Genomic DNA, 13721 nt, shown 5'->3' with positions numbered 1-13721 from the left:
TAACCTTAGTGTCAATCAGTGTTACCAATTCGCGGATTTTAATCCGATTTGCGGATTTTTTTCCCTCAAGCGAATTTTTTTCGGATTTTATTATTTTGCGGATTTTTTCAGTCGTTGCCTGGTTTCAGAGATATTCATAAAAGAGATTTCTGTAATTTGGTTGGTGATGAAGTTACTGACTTAGCCACTAGATGTCGACATCTAGTATGGTTAATCAGATAGAGAAAGCAAGATAAAACTATTAAGAGATTTTATGATTTTAAAACCCCTACGGCCACTGATAGCATTGCTATTTAGGGTTTTTTTCCAGGGTACCTGCTATTCTACACTATATAATATAGCCTCTGTTAACGAAACTTAGTACTTTTCATTGCCGCCCGATGGCATCACAGTAGAAATTCCGGTAAAATTTGAATTTTTTTGCCATAAAATTCAAGCGTACTGTTCTGTAATCTGCGCATTACCACATTTGAATAAAGAATACTAGTTCTATGTTCTAAGATTACCACATATCTTAGAACATTTTACCTCATATAACTATGGTTTCTGTGATCATAACAATAGAATAATAGTTCTATGATCCTAATTGATGTTCGTTAGGCGGTCTAGTCACAGAATAACCTGTTTTTCTGTGGTCTAGCCACAGAATAACATGTTTTTCTGTGGTCTATCAGCGTTCTGTCAATAGAAGAGAGATCGGATTTTTTTCGGATTTTTTCGTAGTTTTTGACAAATATTTCGGATTTTTTCGGAGTTTTTGATCAATATTTCGGATTTTTTGTCGGAAGGCCATTGACCATATTCACCGTCGCCATATTGTTCTGCGACAATACCAACTACCCAGTATTCCCAACGGAGAAATATTGAGTTTACTAGAAAAATACCGCAAATATCAAAAATACTATCAGCCATAGAGATTATTCTTCCACTGACTACTTCCAAAAATGGAGCGAAGCCTTCATTTATACATTCGGCCGCAGTTAATTTGTTCATAAAACCACCTTTCACTAATGTTTTTATTTACAAAAGGTGAAATTTTTGCGAAATATTATCCCAAACAAGCCTATCTGGCGTAGTAGCCAGAAAAGGTACACATAAACTTCACTTATAAACTTTATATTGTGGAATTTTTCTAGTAAACTCAATATTTCTTCGTTGGGAACACTGGGTAGTTGGTATTGTCGCATAACAATATGGCGACGGTGAATATGGTCAATTGGCAACACTGGTGTCAATTTACCTTGTTCTGTTAGCAAGTAAACATTCGTTTGTTAATTTTGAATTTCCAAGATTTCAATTACTTGATTTATTCAAAATGATCAATGCAGCGTGTTTGATTGTCGAAACAATAGTATTAATTCAAAAACAAGACTTCTATTGATTATATCCATATATTTGTGTGATAAAACAAGATTTCTATTGATATATTTTTGAGATATTTGTATAAACGAAGAATCTCTCTTCTCATAATATGTTTTTCTTTAATTGTCTTCAAAAATTCTCTGACAAGTTAAAATTCCTCCACTCAAGACAAGAACCTTCTCTAAAATTTTAGTAAGAACAATAGGAGTAAACATATGAGTGACAAAAACAATCAAGTTATTTGGGTAAGTCAATATTTATAACTGACCTCTAAAAAATGAAAAGATATTCAATTGATTTTTTTGTTTTTTGTCCTCATACTTTCGACATATCTAAACCGATTTCGGAACTCTTTTTGATAGGTATCGGCCAAGGTTAACCAAATTACAATAATTACCTACGATTTTCAGTTCTACTTCAGGTATTATTGTATGACACCGAAATTAAAGCCTTAATTGAACGTAGTTAGTCTGTGGTAATAACATGTTAATTTCCAGTACTTTCTTCATGACAATATTTCTAAATCGGTTCTGCTTTTTTGTTGAAAAGCTTTTATGGGGAATTGGTATTTATAATATTGAATTATTATAAGAATGGAATTACTTGAAAAGAATTAATCAAATATTAGTTGCAAGCCGAATGTTAATTATAAAACCTTCATTGATTTATTGAAAAGTAATTTAGAGGAAAAAATATACAATTTGTATGAGATAATTATGAAATACGTCCTTATTTCTAGTGTCACTATAATAAATAAACTAACCATTGGTACATGAAATTTAAAAATACTGAAAAAATGACTTCCAAAGCCACTCTCCTTATTGAAAATCTTGAGATATCTACGAAAATTCTAATATTCTCAAATGAATAAAGATCCTAATGGCTTCCTCCTGCGCTGGGAGGAATGCGCGAATTCTCGATTGGAACAAAATTTTAGTTCATTTATCGAGAGTCAGAGAGTGTTACTACTGCATAGTTCCCTTGTTCTGTTATTTGACAGATTACCGAAATTTGCGTCAATTTGACAGTTTTGACAGTTGAATACTTGAATGTGTCGACAACAGTGGTTAATCCGATCTCCAATCAATCTCTCTAATCTGTTCTACAATAATAGCTCAGAGAAAGGTCTCAAGTTGTAATTGTTTTCATAATTATCCGTTTCGTGATAACATCCTGAAAAGTGCAATATTTAACGGCTCTAAATTACCTGTGAGTAATCCTCGTTTATATTTAGCCTCCATTTTAGGAATTTTCTAGTGACAGATTCTTCCCACATTATGATAAGAAAAGTTGAGGATGTCCGATTTTTTTTTGGTACAAATAAACTTCCGTTTTGTATGGTTCTTGTCGAACTGATTTTCATCAAAAGTACTGTAATAATATGTATGGACGAAGGACTTTGTTTTGATCTTAGGAGTTAAATGAAGTAGCATGAAAATAGTAACCATGACTAATGAACCGAATTATCCATTTTTTTTCAAGAGTAGGATACTGTCACTTTTATTTTGTATAATAGTAATAGAGTTCTATTAGTTTTGGGAAGTTACTCAAAACAAAGCAAGAGTTGCTGATGGATTCTAATGACACAAGAAAGATCAGATATGAAAGAAATCCCTATTTTTATTTTTCTTCAACCAAAATCTCTGCTATGTACGACGTTATAAGTAAAATTGTTGAACAGTTTTGTTTGTTGAAATTAACTGCTCTATATTTTATTCAAGGCTACATGTATGAATATCCTGCATAATAATTATTTTGCAGATTCCTAAATAATTTGTATACCTACCTATACGAAGTACTATTTACAGAAATTGTACTTTGCGATTCTATTCCAGTAATGACTGTCATCCTGCACATAATAAAAAAAATGTTTCATTAGATTACTTTTGTTCTCTTTGAAATTATGTCTTAGGAAATCAATTAAATCAAATGCTTGTATGAGTCTATTGTCTATACGAGTTGAAAGTTTGAAATCCAAGCATTCTAAGAGAAATCTACATAACAATAAATTTAGTCCTATAAAATATAAATATAAACTGATTAAAACAAATATGTATTCATTTTAATATATGTAGCTCTTTTTAGCTTTTGGCAATTATTTTTTAATTTTAATATATGACGTATGTACCTATATAGGTACATACGTTTATCTGAATCAGATCAATTAATAATAATAATAATAAGTTATTATTTTCTAATGCATTCAACTTATTACACCTGTATGCGTTGATCACTTCAGAAAATTCAGAAAATTAGAATGATTTACTGAATGACTAGTAGGCAAATTTTGTGTTCTGCCTTCCATAATTAGAGGCTCTTCATATATTTTGGTCATTTTATGAATTTTAGTTCATTTTTTTCCTTTGGTTCTAGTTATTTATTTATTTTATTTTTTTACTTGAAGGCATCGACTGCTATGGTCATTAGCCTTGAGGAGATCATTTCTAGTTATGTCCATTTTAATTTCTTAGTAAATTCAACGAGTGTAATGCGTTTTTGGGCTAACTTTTGCAAGTACTTTGTTTCAAAAAATATCCCTTTTGATTCTGGAGAAATAAATAGTGTTGAAATAGTCATAACAATTCAAAAAATCAAACTGATATTCAGAATCAAATTCATAGATGGAGCAATCATTATGTGGAATTTGACAAGCATTATGGTTGAATTTGATTAAAACTGTTTCATAATAATTGCGTGTTGAAATATTGGCAGATTTTATTTTTTAGGATAATATAGAGAGAAAGAGACAAGTATTAAGGGAATTGTAATGAATTCCTACATCTCATATTGATCTATTTTTTATTACCATTATCAAACAAAATTCCAATGCTGCGAAATGTCTATTCTTTTTTAAAAGTAAAGAGCTATAAGCATGTATTGTATTGAGGAACTAAGCTGAGAAAATTAATCCTAACAAACTTTCTGACATAATATCATTATATTAATATCCAGCGATTCTGATATTGCTAAAATATGTAAATTTGAATATTTCATTCGGTAACATCGTCAAGAAATATCTTTCATTATTTTTTTCTGTATATATCCACAGGTATAGAAGATGAAACCAGTTTTTTATAACCCTCGCAACATGACTTCAATTAAACCCATTCCCACCTGTCAATATCCGTCGTGTTGACACGCGTCGTCGCAGTGGCGACGTCCCGACGTCGATGCGTCGCCGTCAGTCTCGCACTGACGTCGGAAGCGCGTGGCACACCCTGTTTTTCTAGTGCGTTTTTCACCATGTAATCTCTTCTGAGCGATTTTTTTTTCTCTTCGTTCGTCAATCGTTCGTAATTGTGTCTGAGACGTTGTCTCAACAATTTTTTACTCGTTTTTACAAGGCAATATTAAAAGGGTGAAGTTCATTTTCGGTTTGTTTGTATGGTTGTATTGGTTGTGGGGGAATTACACAGATTGAGTGGGGGGAATTGATATATTTTTTGTGTTTTTGGATTTTTTTTTGTGAGTTTATTTTTCTTTTGCATTATTGAAATTGATAGAAAATTAAGCTACTTAATTACAGAATTTTGCAGTTTTGCATGGGTAAATAACCAATATTGAAATTACGAAATGTGGTCATGCAATAATTGATTCTTTTTTCAGATCTTATCGAATACTATTGTTATATTCAATTGCCAATCGTTTGCCAAACTTCCTTTCTTCGTTCTTTCTACTGAATTCTTAAGGTTTTCGTTTTCACTATTCTCATTTGTCTATTTTTATACTGATTGACTCACTCAATTGATGGAAAACGCCGAAAAAAGGCAATTTTTTTTTTTTTTTGAGGGAGAATATTTTGGATTTTTGAATTCATGGGTGTACGAGCATCCCCCTAAGTGGGGGGACAATCCCCTAATTTTTTTAGAATAATCATAAGGCGACTCCTATTGTCTTTCAATATTTTTGGAGGGTTGCCAACTTGAAATCTCAAGGTGGCCCCTCTACATAAAAATTGACCAGTCTCTGCGTTTTCTGGAAATACTAATATTCACGGAAATATGCGCCTGTAATGTTTTATGTGCCATACTGTATCTAACTATTCATATAAATTGCATTGAATCGAAAGGAATATGTTAAAAAAAATTAGTGTGCAATAATAAAGGAAATTCATTCTTCACGTTCGTTTGAATTCGATAAGAAAAATTCTAGTTTTATTGTGTTCATGTAAAAATCTTTCTATTGATTTTCGCCTATCAGAAATTACATGTTCTTCGCATGTTAGCGTGCTATCTAACCGACTACAATCAAATATCCCTTGTAGCTTGTGCTTATACCTCTATAGGTGTATTTGTAGTTTATCTAAATTTAGACTTCGCTAAATCATTATTTGTGGTTTCGATTTGCGGAAGTTAATGAATTGTATAGATTTAGGTCAGTAGATAAATCCTTATGAAGCCTATATCTTTAGATAAGGGGATTTATTGAACCCACATGGGTTATAGTGTAGTGACTTAATACTTCAGTTTATGAAAGTTTTCACATTTAACAATACTGCGGTTGTAATAAAAAAAAAGAATCACCAGATAATAATATTTCTACTATATCAATTTTAAAAATTCAAAATGGATTTGAAATTTTGATCTTTCTATCAAAATGAATGAATCACTTCATTATCGATTATTCTCCCATTTGACTGTAATGATAAATTTTCTGTTTATTTTTCATTATGTTAATTCAGTTCTTTCATTTCAGACAATAACAAAGGGTAAACATACGTTCAAGCTTCTAAATGCTTTCTACTAAATTGAAAAAGCCGTCGTACTATTTGTGATATATAGTGGTTGAATATTAAAATAGAAAATTATTGATAATAAGCTATAGTTTTTTACTTTTTGTACGCGTTCGCTGTTGGTGATGTTTTATAGCAAGCTTAAAAACCATCACTTTGGATATAACTTTTGAGAAAATGTCTAGAACCATCAATGAGTATAGGATGTAAGTTGATTCATTATTTCTTTTTTGTGTTTGTGTATGTTTACAAGCTTCAACCGCTTATAAAATAAACGTAGTTATATTTGCTACGTCATTGGGTGAATTTCATTGCTGATGATTATTTAATGCTTAACATGCTTAAATTTTGAAAAAACTGGAGAAAAAAGTCGTAATGTAGAGCTAGTTTGCATCGAGAAGAAATATATAGAAAATGAAAAGGGAAGAACAATTATGTAGAGTTTCAACCTAATATTTAATGAGGCATGGAAAACAACCCTGAAATATTTATAGGAATACAAATAAAAAAGTTTTGAAAGGTATTAAAGATATTATATATTAAAAATAAAAATATTGATTATTATAGTGTTAGGAATATGCAGCAACACTTGATGATAATACAAAATAATAAAAATGTGAATGATTGAATGCAATTTTTATTTTCACTCATGAAAAAATTGTAAGAGACCAGAATCTTTGAAGACCCGCTATAGAGCCTCCTTATCTTTTAATGCATTTTAAACATTTTCCCAATTAATCTGATAATGAAATATAGTACGAAGATATTACATTAATTTTTTTTAATGAATATCGTTCTATGTGAAACACATCGAATTCTGAGTAAACTGTATATTATACTTTAGGTTGAAGCGACCAACTCTTGCCTACGGAATGATATTGCCAGAAGATGATAACATTGTTGTCGAAACGGAGTTAAAAGCAAATAATAAGTCCGTGGACAAAAGTATCCTTCGGAATATTGATCTAACTAAACTATCTTATGTTGTTGGGATTGTGCTATTCTTGCTGCTTTTCATGTTTTTGTTTCCATTACTGAAATACTTATTACTTCAGTCAATATTTGAGAGAATCCAGGAAAAAGTTTCTTGAATCGCACACTTGGTTTGAAATACCTAAAAGGCTACTAGGTCTTTCAAATTGGGTTTTTCTATATAAAAAACTACACAATTTTGTGTGTTTCTTTCAACATTCAAATAAGGTTAGGCAAATGCATTTGAGTACTACAAAAAAAAAATATAACACTTTAAAAAAATAAGCATCCTGTAAATGTCAATGGGTGTCATTATTTAATTTGTTGGTATGTCTGTTGAAGACATCTCACTTTGAATCTGCTACAATTATCTAGTTAGGTTAAAAACGTTATTGTGATGAAAGCCGTATTTCAAAAAGTCGACGATTCTTTTTATGATCAATCTATGGTACAAATAATGCATGTCAAATTGTGTCAAAAAACTTAAAATTCTTGTGCTGATGCATCCAAGACTTTTGAAAACAGTTACATCGACTAATGTTCAAGGGCCTATTTGTGTTTGAATGTCGTACATCAAGTTCCTGTTACCATACCTCCAAATCGATGCGAAATGGTTAATTTCTAGAACTATAAAAGAATGCGCTCAATTTGAAAGACCCGTTTTTACCTCCAGTCTACTATATTTCACATATAACGTGAACTTGGATGCTTCAATGTTTTCATTTCGGCTCTTCTAGATATTTCAGAAAGAAGCTCAGTTTTTGTGCTTGTTGAGAAAACCAGTAGGTTTGCGATAGCGCGCAGCTAACACCTAAGTTCACGATGGCAGTTGAATCTGGTTGATTGGAGGTGAAAAGAACGAGCCTTAATGGCTTTAACTTTGGTTAGATGCCTGGTAGGCGTCGTGCCCGAGATGTTTGCGAATGTTATTAATCTTTCTGTTCTATGTTTCAGTAAGAAAATAGAGAGTCTCGGTAAAATGACTGCGATGACGCAAGACGAGATAGTGACTGCAGTCAGGACGGTGGCTCAGGGATTGGAGGCCCTAAGATCGGAACACACTGGTCTTCTCCACGGTCTACACGATGCCCCGGATCCCCTAGCTAGCGAGAGGGCTTCCCTAGTGCAGCAGAGCGCTGATATGATCGAGCTTGGCCTTGGAGAAGCGCAGGTTAGTTCACGCAGGTCTAACAACTTTAAGGTATAGGAGATAAAGCGCCAAAAAGCAAAAACAAGAATCATACAACATCCTGCTTACTCATTCATTTCATCTGCCTCGAAGTCGGGCCTTACCACTAATAATACATTTTTTTCTTGAAGCTTCCGATATTATTCGTCAACATTGTCACCTTCAAGATTGATACATGTAGGCACTCCTACTTTCGGAATAGGCTTCATTCAGCAATCACTTCTTCGTTAGAACCATTTTTCCTCACCTGGAATATTCTTATGAGGTCTGCAAAAAGCCAGTAATCATTGGGGACTAGATCTGGAAAATGAGCTGGTTGATCAAGCAGTTGGGAGCGCAATGTGTTCAATTTGACCATGCGTTTCAACGATTTGTTTTGTGACTAGAAGCATCGTCCTGTTGAAAGATTAAACGTTGAACCGTTATTTAAAATTCACTGTTGATGACATTTTGGTTGCTTTGGACGTCTTTCAAATGCCCTGCTGAATAATGTGTTATACTCCAACTGGAAGTGACGCTATGAGTATGGTCCGTATATTACCGAGAATTTCAGAGCTGTTATAATATATCCAAAGTCACTTGGAGGAAGCCAGAATATTCCGATTTTACAAGGGTTGTCCAAGTTACCAGGAATTCCTTTGGGGCCAGTGAATTTATTGGCTAACAGAATTTTCAAATGAACCCCGGTATTTAGCGGATCGCGGCATCTGCCTCAAAGAGACATTTGGCCAAGCGTTTTTATGGACTAGTTCAAGTGACTTTGGATATACTATACTAGCGGTTTTACATATATCTGGTTACCTGCTTCGTACATACGGACCGCTTGCCACTTGTCATTGGTCAACAAATTTTGCCTTGACAGAAGTTTGGGGGTTATGAATCTCTTCTAAATGCTGTGAAGAGTATTGGTTTTATAATTAAAAATGTTCCATGAAAAATGTTCATGAGCAATAATCTGAAAATTAAAATTACAAATGACAAGACTAGTGGGATCTTCACATGAAAGATCCGCCCTTCACAATACCGTATTTTCGGTCTTGTACAACTATTAATTCATGAGTAGCCCTATTTCAATTATGCGCTGAAGGGCTCAAATTCCTAAGGGAACCTTTATGTCCTAAAGGAAATAGTCGTACCAAATTTAATTGAAATCGGACTATTATAATATGAGTATTGAGGTCCCGGGAATTTTATTCGAGCAAAGCGCACTCGTATCCGAAATTTCATAGAAATCGATCCAAATATAATCAAAATTGTATAAGAAATGTAGAATAAAAGGCTGTTACGAGGAATTGCGGGCAGACAGAAACGAAACCAAGATTGTTCATAATGGTCTGAAATGAATTTTGCGAGTGGAAATTTTGAAGTCGACAATCAATTTATTTCTTATTCGGAAAGTGAAACATTGACATTGTTGCCAGGTATTGCTTTGAATGTAAGAATCTCTTCTAATAATTTCGTATCCTCGATTGAAGATTTGGTTACTTATTGGTCTGTTTCCTTTCACGGAACGCTTTCTCCTATACATATTACTTGCTCGCTCAATTCACCTATAGAAATAATAGTCCCCTTTACCTTATGCTATCCGTTGGCTGAGTTAAGTTTAGTGTACACGGGTGCTATAATGGAGACCGTTGATTTAATAACTTCTTCTGTTCTAACGTTACTTCGTTTGATTCTGTAAATATTACAAATCAAATTTATTATTCTTTCAAGCAGGGAAAACACACGTACAGCATCCATTATCAAAGTATAATGTAAGACTTTGTGAAGTGGTCATTTTTGCACTGCTTGATTCTTCTTGCTACAAAATCATCAAGAATAATTTGTGACAAGAGCTTTTCAGATAGAATAAATTTGTCGTCCACTTAAATTTATGGGTGTTGATGTTTTCTGTTAAGCCCATTAAGAATGACACAAACATATGTTCTGAAGAAGCCATTTAATCAATTCAACGAACTGAAGTGTAGTTTCAAACACGGATCTTAACATAAAACAGAGAAGGATCTTCTTCCCTCTATAATTACACAGGGTGATTCACCGGGATGGCCTATTAGACGTTTATGGAAAACTAATCATAATTTTGAGCTGAAAATTTGCAAATTGAGGTTTCTACCTAAAATATTTTCAGATCTCTACAACTTCCGGTTGTACCGGAAACAGACTACTACTTATTTCAAAGGGCACATCCAGTATATTATTCATCATTAGATAGCTTTTTTGACGACAATTTCGGCAATATGTCATACCTTGAGTGAAAACTCAACGGTTCATAGTTAATGAAATTCTCATGAAAAAAATGGTGGCGATGAGGACTCACATTTTTTTTTTAATTTTTCGACAGAAAAAGCTTTTTTCGGGAAAAATTTTTTCTTTCGATTCTGTAAATACGTAGTAGGTATTATAAGACTGCGATTTGGACCAAAAATCTAAAGGGTGTTCATTAGAAGATCATGCACTTGGACACCCTGTATATTTTTGTTCCAAACCGCAAACAGTCTTATAATACTACGTATTTGCCGAATCGAAAAAGGAACAAATTTCTCCGATAAAAGCTTTTTCTACAAAAAAATTAAAAAAACCGAGTCCTCATCGTCACCATTTTTTTTTTCATAAGAATCCCATTACAGTTCCAAAATGGTCGTAACGGTGAGAAGACTACTTTTCCTCACGTCCCGTTTTGGAGCTCCTTAATTTGAAAGAGTCTTTTTGAAAATTATACTGAAGCGTTTGTGAAGTTGAAATTATAAAAATAGTCTGCGATTGTTGATATTTTTATGATTTGTGTTGCAGATTGTTTAATGTGTCGATGGCGACCAGCCAAGTACAGGTTAAAAGATTGATCAATCAATCAAGAATCCCATTAACACATGAACCGTTGAGTTTTTACCCAAGGTATGACCTATTGCCGAAATTGTCGTTGAAATAGCTATCTACTGATGCATTAATATACAGGGTGTACCATTTGAAATAGGCAGTAGTAGTCTGTTTCCGGTATAACCGGAAGTTGTAACCTGAAAATAATTCAGGGGGAAAGATCATTGTCTCAAACCCCAATATGCAAATTTTCAGCTCAAAATTATGATTAGTTTTCTATAAACATCTAATAGGCCATACCCTATTTGAATTTGAATCACCCTGTATTTATAACAGTTACGAAAACATTTGGAAATAAGACGCGTCTTGCAATATGCAGTCAGAATATGTGAAGTAACAGTAGTATGATTTATTTTTTGATTAAACAACGGTTTCGGCAGTAGGACATAATACTGAATTTTTCAAGGTCACCACGGTCCAGTAAAAACAATCATGTAATATTCCCAGATCATTTATCGAAAAAACCTCCGCTTTTTCCTGGTTTCCTTATGTTCACTCGGCAAATTCCTTCACGAATATACCTCCTCGTTTCATTTGAGAAGCGAACTATCCGTTCTTGTCAGTTTGGCAACACCGTCTCTATTATAGATCACGTTTGTTCCATAATTGCCACGAACAAGAGCAAGATACTCGAAGGCAAACTGTTTTTTTTAATACCGTATATCTCGTCGATCCGTAGTTATGAAGCATGCAAAACCTATTGGAATAATATGAAAATTTAATTAGTGTTCATAATTATGCAGCGTTGCCGTTTGATAATGACCGTGAATGCACATGTTTCCTAGCCATTCTCGTCGGTTTCCTTCTTTTCACTAAGAAAGTGGGCTCTTACGATCCGTATTTATGTTTCTGAATTATATTAATTGAAATTAGGTTTTTGGAACGTATTGTATGAAACGATTTGATTCTGGTATCGCTTGACGCAGTGATTGTTACTAAAATAAACCAAAGCGTGTCAGATCATTGACGTGAATTATTTATTGAAATCAATAGTTGTTAGTCCCTGAAAAAGTAATTTGAAATTTCGAATATTAGGAATGGAAAATTTGTTGCAAATTTAATGTAAATTGTGTTCTCTCAGAGGAATTCTTCCGAAACAGCAGACGAATTAACAGCTATACTTCAGCATAATATTCATTAATAGAAATGCAAAATCTTCGAAAATATTGTGTCACTCGACCCCTAATGCAATTTAAAATTCTTGAGGTTCTATTTTATTCTGTGGTCTATAAGGGTTCAATTGGTCCATGAAAGTTCGAGCGCTCAAAAGCTCCTAACTTTAATTCATTGTTTTTATCTTAATAATTTTTTCTTTGGTATGATATTGACTTTTCCATTTTTATTATTTGATGACGCGTTCAAAACGGAATTGAGTTTATATTTTGCAAGTAAATGACACTTATAAGCATATATCATAATTTATTTAGAGCTTAAAACTTTTATTTTATTGTTAATGGGTAATTCCTTCAATGTTCGACTTTTTTTATATGGTTCTGATTAAGTTATCAACACAAATTCTTGCACGAAGCTTGAAATGCTTATATATTCTACACAAATACACAAAATCTCAAACCGACCGGATCTGCAATCAAGAAAATATTGGGTTTTTCCTTGTCAAACTTTTGTACTTATTTTCTATAATTGTGATTATGCGGTAAATGAATTTTTTCATAGAGCTTAAATTTATTGTTTTAGATATACAGTAGAACTCCAATTATCCGAAGTAATGGGGACCGGGGCCCATTCGGATAATCAAATATTCGGATAATCGGATTTTTTTTAAAAAAATTGCCATTGGAGAGAATAAAAGCTACGTTTTGATATTGCACTATTTTTTTATTATTGAATTAAATGAAAGAAACATGAAATTTTCACATGTTTTAAATATAAATAAAATGTACTTATGTACAAGTTTAGAAATAAAAATCATTGTTTTTTAAACATCTCCGTCAATGTAAGCTGTTTTGCGGTCTTCAACCGTTTTCGGGCAGCCAGGTCACGCATTCGCTTGACGGTGAGCAGTTGCAAGTGGTCACACTCGGGCTGACGCTCCATCCACTTCAAAGCAGTCTCGAGACCGGCAAATGCTTCACTAGCTGATGGTCCAGCGTCTACTTCAACATCAGCAGAAAGTTCTTCTTCCACTTCCACTTCAACATCTTCTCTCACACTTACAACAATTTCATCGTCATTGAGAATTTGAAAACCAGGGTCAGACGTGTCACAAGCCATCCACTCTCCTACATCTTCAGCACTTACTTCTGTACAGCCAGGAATTTTAACAATCATTTTTCTTATTTCCTCTAGTGACAACGCATCTTCATCATCATCATCCTCTCCATATTCTTGTTTCTCATATTCTTCAGATTCTTTTTTTTTGTTCTTCTCAGACGGTAGGCCTTTCAGTTTATTCCACGCACGTCTTAGCGTCACTGGCGTAACCAAACTCCAAGCTTCCGCTACAATGTAACAGCAGTCCTTTAAATTTATTTTGCTATGATTTGCCAAAACCAATTCTTCATCTTCAGCACCTTCGATCAGCAGTTTTCTCAGCAGTTGCCTTCTGTAATGGCGCTTCATTGTTTCAAT

At 33.3% G+C, this 13721-nt stretch overlaps 1 protein-coding gene across 9 annotated transcripts in view; it reads left to right on the top strand.

Moving 5' to 3' along the window:
* Positions 1-1473: 1473 nt before the first annotated feature.
* The window catches only part of LOC123684773 (kinesin light chain), a 33353-nt gene continuing 21105 nt past the window's right edge, over positions 1474-13721 (top strand). For 3 of the 9 annotated variants that reach the window (XM_045624216.1, XM_045624211.1, XM_045624219.1), the window contains exons 1-2: positions 7521-7679; positions 8021-8237. In XM_045624216.1, the coding sequence (XP_045480172.1) occupies positions 7630-7679; positions 8021-8237 (267 nt within the window). In that variant the 5' untranslated portion in view covers positions 7521-7629. Of the gene's footprint in view, positions 1608-2364; positions 2572-4550; positions 4828-6057; positions 6301-7520; positions 7680-8020; positions 8238-13721 lie in introns of those variants that run through there. The other 6 variants (XM_045624220.1, XM_045624212.1, XM_045624215.1 and 3 more) reach the window with 5 other exon arrangements.

Source organism: Harmonia axyridis, chromosome 7 (genome assembly GCF_914767665.1).
Source record: "Harmonia axyridis chromosome 7, icHarAxyr1.1, whole genome shotgun sequence".
In the NCBI taxonomy this organism is placed as follows: domain Eukaryota; kingdom Metazoa; phylum Arthropoda; class Insecta; order Coleoptera; family Coccinellidae; genus Harmonia; species Harmonia axyridis.
This window is presented reverse-complemented; position numbering and strand designations above follow the sequence as displayed.